The 10,626-nt window shown below is 39.6% G+C and overlaps 1 protein-coding gene across 1 annotated transcript in view; it reads right to left on the reverse strand.

Annotated features, from left to right (window-relative positions):
• The window catches only part of Slc30a7 (solute carrier family 30 member 7), a 58,366-nt gene extending 47,784 nt beyond the window's left edge, over positions 1–10,582 (reverse strand). Inside the window, exons 1-2 of the mRNA XM_021157960.1 lie at positions 10,311–10,582; positions 10,009–10,110 (exon numbers count right to left, since the gene is read on the reverse strand). Coding sequence (XP_021013619.1) covers positions 10,009–10,110; positions 10,311–10,390 — 182 coding nt within the window. The 5' untranslated portion in view covers positions 10,391–10,582. The remainder of the gene's footprint in view (positions 1–10,008; positions 10,111–10,310) is intronic.
• Between the last annotated feature and the right edge of the window lie 44 nt (positions 10,583–10,626).

The following is a 10,626-nucleotide window of genomic DNA, read 5'->3' on the forward strand; positions in this document are numbered from 1 at the left end:
TTAAAAAAAAAAAAACAATGACAACAGAAACATTCTAGCCAATAAAAATCAAGAATAAGGAGGGATGTTGTTAAACCGGGCGGTGGTGGCGCACGCCTTTAATCCCTGCACTCGGGAGACAGGTTGATTTCTGAGTTCGAGTCCAGCCTGGTCTACAGAGTAAGTTCCAGGACAGCCAGGGCTACACAGAGAAACCCTGTCTTGAAAAACCAAAAAAAAAAAAAAAAAAAAAAAGGAAGGGATGTTGTTGACTTACCAGAACTGAAAGGAATAATAAGGAAAGATTATGAACTATATGTTAACAAACTATCGAAAAACAAGTTCTGAGAGTTGACAAATGTCATAAATCTATCTGAAAGTTAATCTGAACCCTATGGTAAGAAAAGACTTAGTTATTTTACAGCTGAAGCAACAACTACCAACAAAACGTCCCATGCAGACTCACTAAGTCACAAGCATTTTAAAAGCATAATCTTTCACAAACACTTGGAAAAAACAGAAGAGAATACTTCCCTAGGAAAAGACCAGTGTTAGTTTAAGACCAAAGCCAGATGAGCCATTGAGAAAGAAACTGTATACCAGTACCTCTCATGAATATGAATCCAGAAACCCTCAACAAGACACCAGGAGGCAGATCCAATAATACAATTCATGGGTAAATATATCCTGACCAACTGTGACTAAATTCAAGAACTCATGGATGCTTTAACATATGAAAATCAATCAATGAATAAAGAACAAAAAAGTTCAATACACAAAAGACACTGCATAAAATATAACATGCCTGGTGATTGAAATACCCCAAAAATTTAAAACAAAGAATTCCTCTAGCTTTCTGTATGACAGCCTCAAAAATACATAGTTGATATCATCATTAAATGGTAAAGTTCATTGACTAATTAATTAATAGTGAAAAGCTGTTTTCCCCAAAGGTCAGGAAAATGATAATGAAGCCCCTTTTCATTTGTTATTTATCATTTTACTGGAGAATCTAAACAGGGCAAGAAGGTAGGAAATAAAATCAAAGCTCCTCAGAGTAGAAAAAAAAGAAATAATGTATATTTATAGATGCTATTATCTTACATGTAAAAGTATTAAAGAATACACAGAAATTAATGCAATTAATTGCTTGAATTAATGTAATTTTATAGGATAAACATAAACAATATCAAAATAATTTTTATTCCTACACGGTAACAAAGAACAAAAGTAGAATTAAAAATTTTCCATTTACAACAGCACTCAAGAGAAAAAGTATCATTTTTAAGGATACATTTAACAAATGCTAAAACTTACATTCTGGAAACTATAAAATATTGATGAAATTAAAGATTACCTAAATAGATGGGAAAACTTTCATGTTTATATATGCAAAAGACCAATTTTTAGCACTTATGATTGAACCATTGCTTCAGACACACTAAATATATGTTCTCCCACTGAGCTGCACCCTACACCCACAAAACAGTACTCATTAGCCTTCATTTTAGAACTAAGCAAAGCTCACGAAGGTGTGAGTCATTTTTGTTCAGGGACAGTGCTAATATCTGCACCATTTCAGTTTCAGTACATGTGACGCATCAGCAAGAACCCAGACAACGACACTTCCCCAAATGAGTTACATTTTCAATGTATTACCTATGGAGAGAATGTCAAGCCAATCTAAACATTCACATTAAAAGAAGAATGGGGCTGGAGAGGTGGCTCAAAAGTTAAAAACATCTGCTGCTTTCCCAGAGGATCAGGGTTCAGTTCCCAGCACCCACATGGTGGCTCATAAACACCCATAGCTCCAGTTCTAAGGGATGGGATTCCCTCTTTGACCTCCACCACGAAAGCACAAAGTACACACACAGGCAAAAACATCCACACACATAAAAAAAAAAAAAATGAGCCTAAATTTTTTTCCATTAATTTATTGATTTTACATCATGATCAAAGTCCCTTTTCTCCTGTTTTTCCACCCTCTTCCTCCATTTCCTCTTCTCCTCAGAGAAGGGGAACTGCCCCCAGCTTCCACCTCAGATACTAACCCTCCCCAGCACATCACCTCTTATCATCCTCTCCACTGAGGCCAGACAGGCAGCCCAGGTAAAGGAAGTCAGAGTCAGAGACATCCCCTGTTCAATTGTTAGGGGAACCACATGAACGCCAACATGAACACCAAGCTGCACATCTGCTATATATGGGGGGAGGGGGGGGGTAGGTCCAGGCCTGGCATGTGCTTTGATTGATTACCTAAAAAAGAGTTTAATTCATATTAAAAAAAAAAAGCAGTGGTCCTATACAAAACAATAATATTCTTGAAGAAGAGGATCAAAAATAAAGGACTTCTATTTTCCAATTTCAAAAGCTCAGAGCTACATTAATCAAAGCAGTGGGGGCTGGCATAAACGCAAACAGAGACCAACTAAACCAAGTCTAAGGCCAAGAGATAACCACTACATAACCAGGAGATCAATATGAAGTGGAAATGTCTAGTGATGTTCTGGAAACTGTCTATGAGAGGATGTTTGGCTGTGAACAGACACGTGGTTCTTTTCCGGAAGCTGCCTGGAAAGGGGGTGTGTGAATTTTGCTGGAGTGGAAGCTCGAGAGGATATGTGATGCTTGGAAAGGGTCTACCTTAACAGACAGTGGAGGAAGGATGCTGTGGCATTGGTTCACCATGCCGCTCTTTGCTGGTCCTTGTTGGGTTTTGCTGATGCTGGTCTTCACTGACAATGCTCATGGCAAAGAAGCCAGGCCTTCTTTGCTGATCATTGCTTCTCATGACTTGTAGATTGAAACACACCAAAGAACTTTTTGTGATATTCCAGCAGCTTTTGCTGCTTCTGCGGACTAAAGCTGATTCACAGAACCTCACAGTTTCTTCTGGACCGAGCTACCACTCACTGCTGATTCATGTGAACTGAACTGCTAATACCCTGACAACGAAGACTGGAATTGCCCCGAAGAACTATTTCTAAACAGGTCCACATACCTCCTCCTTATAAGGTGGCAACAACAAATGAAAGTACAGTTCTACCTAAGCCCAATTTGGGGAACCAATGACTTTATAGTAATTATAAGAAATAGCCAATGATTTCCTTATTGCAGACCATAGGTGAGGGATTACTTGCTCAAGTGTGGGTGATCCCAAGACTACTACTATGCCACAAAAAAAAAAAAAAGAAAAAAATTCCACTCCAGCAAGGATGATTGATAGCTTCCTCATAGCTACATGAAGTCTATATATTCTACATCTTCAGAAATCAGAAGGTACACAGGAGACCAAGTGATGATAAAGCAGAGATGAAGATAATGCTTCATTAAGGAAATGTCAAACATTACCAGCCAAGCAACTGAAGGTAGAGCAGCTTTTTCCCCATGGACAAACTTAAGATTTATACCTCCCAACTAGAAACTCTGGTGTGCAGCCACTATAGGACGTTCACAGGAACCCCAGCCAGCTTCTTCTTCCCAGCAAATTTGTTTTCTATACATTCAATGCATATAAAAGATTGCTTTAAGGCGAAACAAAAAAGTAAATCCTGCAGACTCTAGCCACCAGGTTCTTTTAAATACTTATTTGCACACACACACACACACAATGTGGTGCTGGGGTTGTGCCGCTGCATTATATTCCCGTGGTCGTTTTTAGCATTTAATAAAAAGTAACCCAACCTGAAAACCTCCTTCCTCTTCTGAAATGGAAGAGCACCACGTTCTCTTACAGCTGGTTATATGCAGCCTTCTCTCAGACCTAGGGCTAGGATGTGAAAGTCACTTAGCTATCGATGAGGAGATAAACGCACAGGAAAAGCCTCCAGTTCTCATTCTAGGTAAAAACACTGGTGAGAAAAGGTGAATTTCATTGCTCACCTTCAGTACTAGCAAACATCACTCACTATGAACTCTCATTTGGACTGTACAGGACAGAGTTCTTTAAAACATAAAGGTAGGGTCTGGTAAGATGTTTCAGGAGGGAAAGGTGACTGACACCAAGCCTGAAGACCTGTCTTCAAGGCCCAGGTCCCACAGGTGGAAATAGAGAACTGACTCCCACAGGATATTCTCTGGTCTCTACATGTCCACCAAGATGTACGCACGTGCACACATACCAAATAAAATGTTATAAAATATTTTGAAAAATAAAAAGCAAGTGAAACATAAAAGTGGCATAGATATTACCTAAGATTATGAATTTGCACATGAAGTAAAATATAATAAGGAAAAAACAAGTTGCTATAATCAGTGTACTTGTGTTAGGTGCTCTTTAAACAGTAATCTCTCTTTAAATGTGTTATGATATGTTTTTATGTGACTCGGTAAAGACATTTTAATGAGAGATTTCCTGTAGCATTAAGGAGAAATGCCAACATTTAAGTAAAACAGAACGTGAATAGAACTTACATGACAAAAGAAACATTTGAAGCCACATATGAGTCACACCTGTAGTCTTGTCTGAGGTGAGAGTAACCCTATAAGTAAGTCTAGCCTGGCTACCTAATGAGTACTAGGCTATCCTAGGCTACAGTGTTTTGCTGTCTACAAAGAACAGAAAAAGAAAGAAGGTAGGAAAAGATAGGGGAGGGAGGAGAGGGAAGGAAACTTTTGAAAAGGATTTTAACACTCGGAGTGGTAGCATGTATCTATAATCTGGCATGAGATATTTGAGACTAGCCTAGTTTAAGAGCAGCTTTTAAAAAAGAAGAAGAAAAAAAGATCCACTTGTGAAAATAAAGGCAGAACTATCAATTTTAAAAGATGGAAGATCTTCCCCTATCAGTCCAACACTACATATAGATGTTATCTAGATTCTTCTCTATACAATACAATGCAGAAAGGATGTATAATAAACTGTTTAGGGGTAGCTCTTACTGTTAAAGACTCATGAGTGAACACGTATGGAAAGACTGGCCCGCGGATCTGTTTGGGTCAATCCAGCAGTAGTCACAGAGACAGACTAAGTAAGACAGGGTGTAGGTTATAAAGATGGGTGATGGGCCCATGAGGTTCACCATATTATTTACATATGCTTAAGATTCTCCATCATAAAAACTTTCTCAAAAGGTCTATTGGTAACTGAGCTAATACTCTATTCAAAGTGGTCGTTAAATATTAATTCACATTTGAAGACAAGGGATTATCGTGAGTCACAGACCACTGCCTAGCTGATTTCCATAATGTGAAATAATTAGAAAAGTAGACTGGCAGGGAATCTTTCTCAAAATATAAGGTGGGAAGTGACAGAGGAAGCTACTAAACTCAAATTCTGACCATCACAGGTCCTCTCACACACATGGACTCAAACAAACAATCACATACACACTTAAAAAACAGAAAAGAAAATTAGAATCCTGATTATTAGTAAAGTTAATAAACTAATGAACTATAGTGAAATAACTTACAACTTCATGTCATTCTTTGATCCTTAATGTTCTTTGAAATGAAATATTTATCTCAGTTTTTAATGAGAAAAGTAAAACTACAAGCAAATTCATTGCTAGTATTACCATCACAACTGGTTAAGTTGTTGTCATACAAAAAGAGAAAGCTTGAAAAAGGCTAAAATATCTTTAAATTTTAATAGAGAAATGTGTAATTAACAAGAGCACTTTTCACCAAGGAACTACTCTGCAAGGATATTCTATATACACTCCATAAAAACGGGACCAAATAAACCCCCAATATAGCCTTAAGCATTTCTAGGACAAATATTTATTAAAGCAGAAACATCAGCCTTTATATTTTGTTTCATGAGCTTCTTTAATTTCTAAGTGAGAGGCTGCCAATGGCTGTAGTAGATGATATAACTGAAATTCTTAAATAGATGGTGAAGCAAATGTGTAGCAGCAGGGCGTGGAAACACATAAAGCCAAACACAGTGGCTTACTAGAATATGGGGTCCAGGGGTGAACCATACAACCCAGGCCAAAGGAGCTGGAGGCCTTGCTGTAACTTTGGAAAGAAGAAAATGAAAAACCCCTCCACTTCCTGTGTTAAGTGGGTTTCTCTCTCTCCAGAACAAACCCCCTTTCTTCCTCAGTAACAAAGCCTTGGTTTGAATCAATCTACATGGGTTCCTGGAATAAACCACATTGCTTCTAGACATGACCATGTGCTAAAGTGTGAAGGACAGCATTATGTGTTAGCACCCAGATAAATCCATGAGACAGTATGTACTTTTTTTTTTTTTTTTTTTGCCTCTTTCTCTCTATGCTACAGGCACTGCTGTGCAAGGGACAGGGGAACTTGGCCAACCATCTTGGGTAAAAGGTACTGTGTGTTCAAACAATTACTGGGTTTGCTTCTTTTACTATAACTCAGAAAATAATACCCTCAATGATACAAAACTACATTCTTGTATTACCGTGAGGTTATGCAGTTACTCAACAATAAATGGATGGAAATTAACAGGGTCTGCACTGGGCTGCACCAGGTTCTCTGCATATATATTATGGCTTCCAGCTTAGTGTTTTAATGGGTTCCTCAGTGGGTCTCTGTTTCTTTTGTGCCTTTTCTTGGGCTCTTTTTCTTCTGTTTGTTTGTTTTGACCAACTCCAATCTGTTGGTTTTTATCTTATTATTATCCATTAGAAGCCCGTTCACTTTCTAATGAGAGAGAAACAGAAAGGGAGTGGATCCAGAGGGGAGGGGCAGTAGGGAGAAACTGAGAGGAATGGGAGAGAGGAAAACCATGATCATAACCATAATTAGATGAAAAAGGAATATATTTTCAATAAAGGGGGGGGGAGAAAACAGTAGATAGAAAAGCATTCGAGAAGGAAATAAGAATCACAGCCAGGATTCCTACGCTTCCCTCCCGATTTCTCAGAACCAAAGCTTAATTTTTGCTTCTGGTGGTTTTGTTTCCCTTAACAGAACAGTTAGCAGTTAGTAGAGACAGATGAGTCCATACCTTCAGTCACTCATTCTTTCCTTCACCAAATATGTAGTAAGCCCCTACTGTGTGCCAAGTGCCAAGATGCCCACTATGGCACAGTCACACACAGCACATGTACTGAGCTTTCAGTAAAGCTGCCATCTAGTTGAAAGGGAGTAGACAGGAAGTGGGAGAAAGCACCCAGAACTGAACTCTCCTTCCACCAAAGACACTTCACCATCAGACACACACTCTGATATAACCAAGCTCTGCCTTGAAAATGCAGGCCCTGGAAATCAAGGCTGAAGTTAACACTTGCTGCTACTCTATCAAATATCTCTTTGCATCTCTGTGAAGGGAATGCTTTATCCATAGTTTAATCCTCTATGCTAGGAAAAACTCCTTGTCTTTTATATTCAACAACCTGAAACTTATTTTTAAAGAATGAAGTCAAACATAGAAATGACCAAGACAAAGTGCATTTAGGTGAGAAATAAGCAGAGATAATCCAATACCATAAAGAAATAATCAATCAAAAAACCTGAAAAATTTGGTGTACAAATAATATAGGAAGTCAAATTATATAAATATCCAAATTAAGAAAATTCTTTTGTTTTAATTCAGTATGTAGCTCAATATGACCTTTAATTTCTGATCTTCCTGCCTCCACCTTCAAAATACTGGGATTACAGGATTACAGTGTGTGTGTGTGTGTGTGTGTGTGTGTGTGTGTGTGTATTTGGCAATGCTAGGGACTGAATCTGGGGCCTAGCACTTAGTAGGCAAGAACTATACCACTAAGCTATGCTGCAATCCCCAACAAACTTCTAAATCCTCCCAAGCACCAAAGGATTTATGTTTCGTAGCTACTGACACCAACTGATATTGGGGACTAAGCAACTGTGGCTATCAAACTTGATATACAGAGATACAAATGACTGCAGCACAAGAGACAACAAAGCTCATGTGAGTCTGAATGATTTAACACAATGAAAGGATAAACCATTAGGGTATGACAGAACAAGTCACCTGAGGATAGCAGAAAGTTACCCAAAAACCAGAGGAGCAAACCACCTAAGGACAGATAACAAGTCACGTTCCACTAATATCTCCCTTATGCAATGATGTATACTGACAAACAGCTTGGACAAAAATGGTTTTAGTACTTTAAGTGATCAGATTGGAAAGGCACTATACACCCAACTTTCCATGAAATCGATGGTTCAGACACTTAAGATATGAATCCCTAGAGCAAAGTATTCCATGAAGTGATTTATGCCAATGAAAGGTCATAATGAAATATACTAGGTAGCAATATAAAGCAATAATAAAAGATGTGTGTACATAAGCTACAATGTATCATAGAATAAGCAACACATATGCCAAAATTATGACAATTTAAAAAGAAAATATGAAGTATATTATAAATATATTCATTATTAAAGTATTATATTCAAATATAAGTTAAGACTATAGTATTTTCAACATATATGATCTATCAAAAGGTATTAAGTAGTTTGTGAGATTAAAAATAATGTTATGAGGTATCCTTTGAAATGTACAATTCTCAGCGGAATCAAAATGGTTATTAAATACATTAAGTTAATTAATGATGTTCATTTGACTTTTGTACCCCAAGCAATAACAAAACCAATAATCCTTATGATTTACTACTTACTGAAGGCTTTGCTTTGTTTGGGGGCTTTTGTTGTTGCTTGTTTCTTTTTTGAGACAGGGATCTCTTAGTCCTGGCTGTCCTGGAACAGATAGACCAGGCTGGCCTCAAACTCACAGAGATCCTCCTGCCTCTGCTACCCAATTGCTGGGATCAAAGGTGTACACCAGAGAACAGATGCCATAACTTGATTGAAACAATTACTTTGCTCAAATACAGCAGAGCTAGAGTCCAAAGACTATGATCTTTTTCCCCTCTGAAAATGGATTTTAAAAGACAGAGGCCAAGTTAGTTTACTAGAAGTAACAAAAAATAGACCATAAATGGCACAGGTTAATCTACAATCCTATGTAACTCGCCTAAAGATCCTGGGAGAGTTATATCACCCATCTTCTAATAGAGTCTCTTTCTTTAACAATTTGTTTTTATCACTGCATGTGTGTGTGTGTCTGTCTGTACGCGTCTGTTTTTCTGTGTCTGTCACATGTGTGCATGTGCCTGTGAGGTGGAGAAAAGCATGTCAGATCCCTTGAAGCTGGAGTTACAGGCAGTTGTGAGCCACCAGATATGGTGCTGAGAACAAAATCCTGATCCTCTGCAAGAGCAGGAGCACTCTCAACTTCCGTCCCTCTTTTATTGATTCTTAGAAGGGAATAACATCTAGAAATGGAGTTAGCACACTTCAGAAGTGTGCTCATTCTGTTATTTGCAGAGCAGTTTCACAAGCCCAGAAGTTATCCCACAGCAAATACTTAAATACCAGTGACTTTACTTCCTTAGCGACACTGGACTCTCTTCGACCCAAATCTTGACACCAGAAAACAAAAACAAACAAACAAAAAAGCCCAAAGGTGACACCAAAGCCTTCAAGTCAAAATGGCATTCTCAGAAAACTGTATGGGATTTTCTACTGCAGTAAAGATACAAGGAAAATCCTAAGACAGTTTCACTGGAAAAGAGAATGGCATATACTTTGCCAACGGTCTCTTCACAAACCTCTTCAAAAGTCATTCAAAGGCAATCATAAATTTAACAGGGCCATTCAGATCTTTCTCTCTCAGAATCTTAGGAGTGAAATACAAAAAAAAAAAAAAAAAAAAAGCCACACCCACAGGTAGGTTAGCTAACAGGATCCTCTCATTTTTCCTGAGGCATAGCTAAGGCAAGCTGTTAAAGAGATTCATTCCATCTGCCAAATAAAAAAAATAAAAAAATAAAACAAAATATGAGGAGGGGGCCTGTTTGTCAGTTCTGTTTAATGGAGTTGCAGGAAATGAAAGAGTCCCCGATCATAGAACTGCAGCCCTTCCCTTTTGGTGAGAGTACGCGAGAGCAACTCAGCAAAAGTGGTAGTGGCAAAGGTAAGACGTGAACCTGCCGGTAAGGAGCTACGTGGCACTAAGCAAATAGTGGCTTGTCTCCCTCACCCTCTGCTTCCGCCCCAATCATCTTCCCCTTTGGTTACCAGTTGCTCCAGATGCCGTAGAGTAGTTCCACAAAAGCGAAAGAGAGGTTCAGGCACAGGAAGAAAAACAGGTTCCGGGATGTCTTGTCCGACAGGATGGACCTGGGCACGATACAGGTGATTAGAAGCAAGCAGGAGCCAAGGGGGTTGCGGGGACCCTCTCAAAACCCACCCAGTCCGCATGCTCGTTCCACCACAGCAGAAGGGTGACGCTCCCATGCTGGACCTCAGGCCAACCTTAGCTCCCAGCTTTATCACAGCATCCCGGGCAGCCCCCTCCCAGCAATCACAGCACCCCGCACCTAAACCAGCCTGAGATCTTGCCGAACAGATTGAACTTGGGTGGTTTGTATTCATCATCCTTGATGGACAGGGGCAACATCTTCTCCACCCGGCGAAGGGCCGGGTCTCCGTCCCTCTAGAAGTGACTCGGTATGGTGGCGGCAGTGACAGCGGTGACGCTTCAAACGCGGACCCCAAAGCGCTTGACCGCCGCGGCACCGCCGCGAGACACAGACACAGACACACACCCGGGAATTCGAGGACTTCCGGCCCGGGCCGCGCAACGCGTCCTGGGACGGGAAAGCGGGAGGCGGGGGCGGGGGCTCTGGCAGGGGA

Source organism: Mus caroli, chromosome 3, assembly GCF_900094665.2.
Source record: "Mus caroli chromosome 3, CAROLI_EIJ_v1.1, whole genome shotgun sequence".
Lineage (NCBI taxonomy): Eukaryota > Metazoa > Chordata > Mammalia > Rodentia > Muridae > Mus > Mus caroli.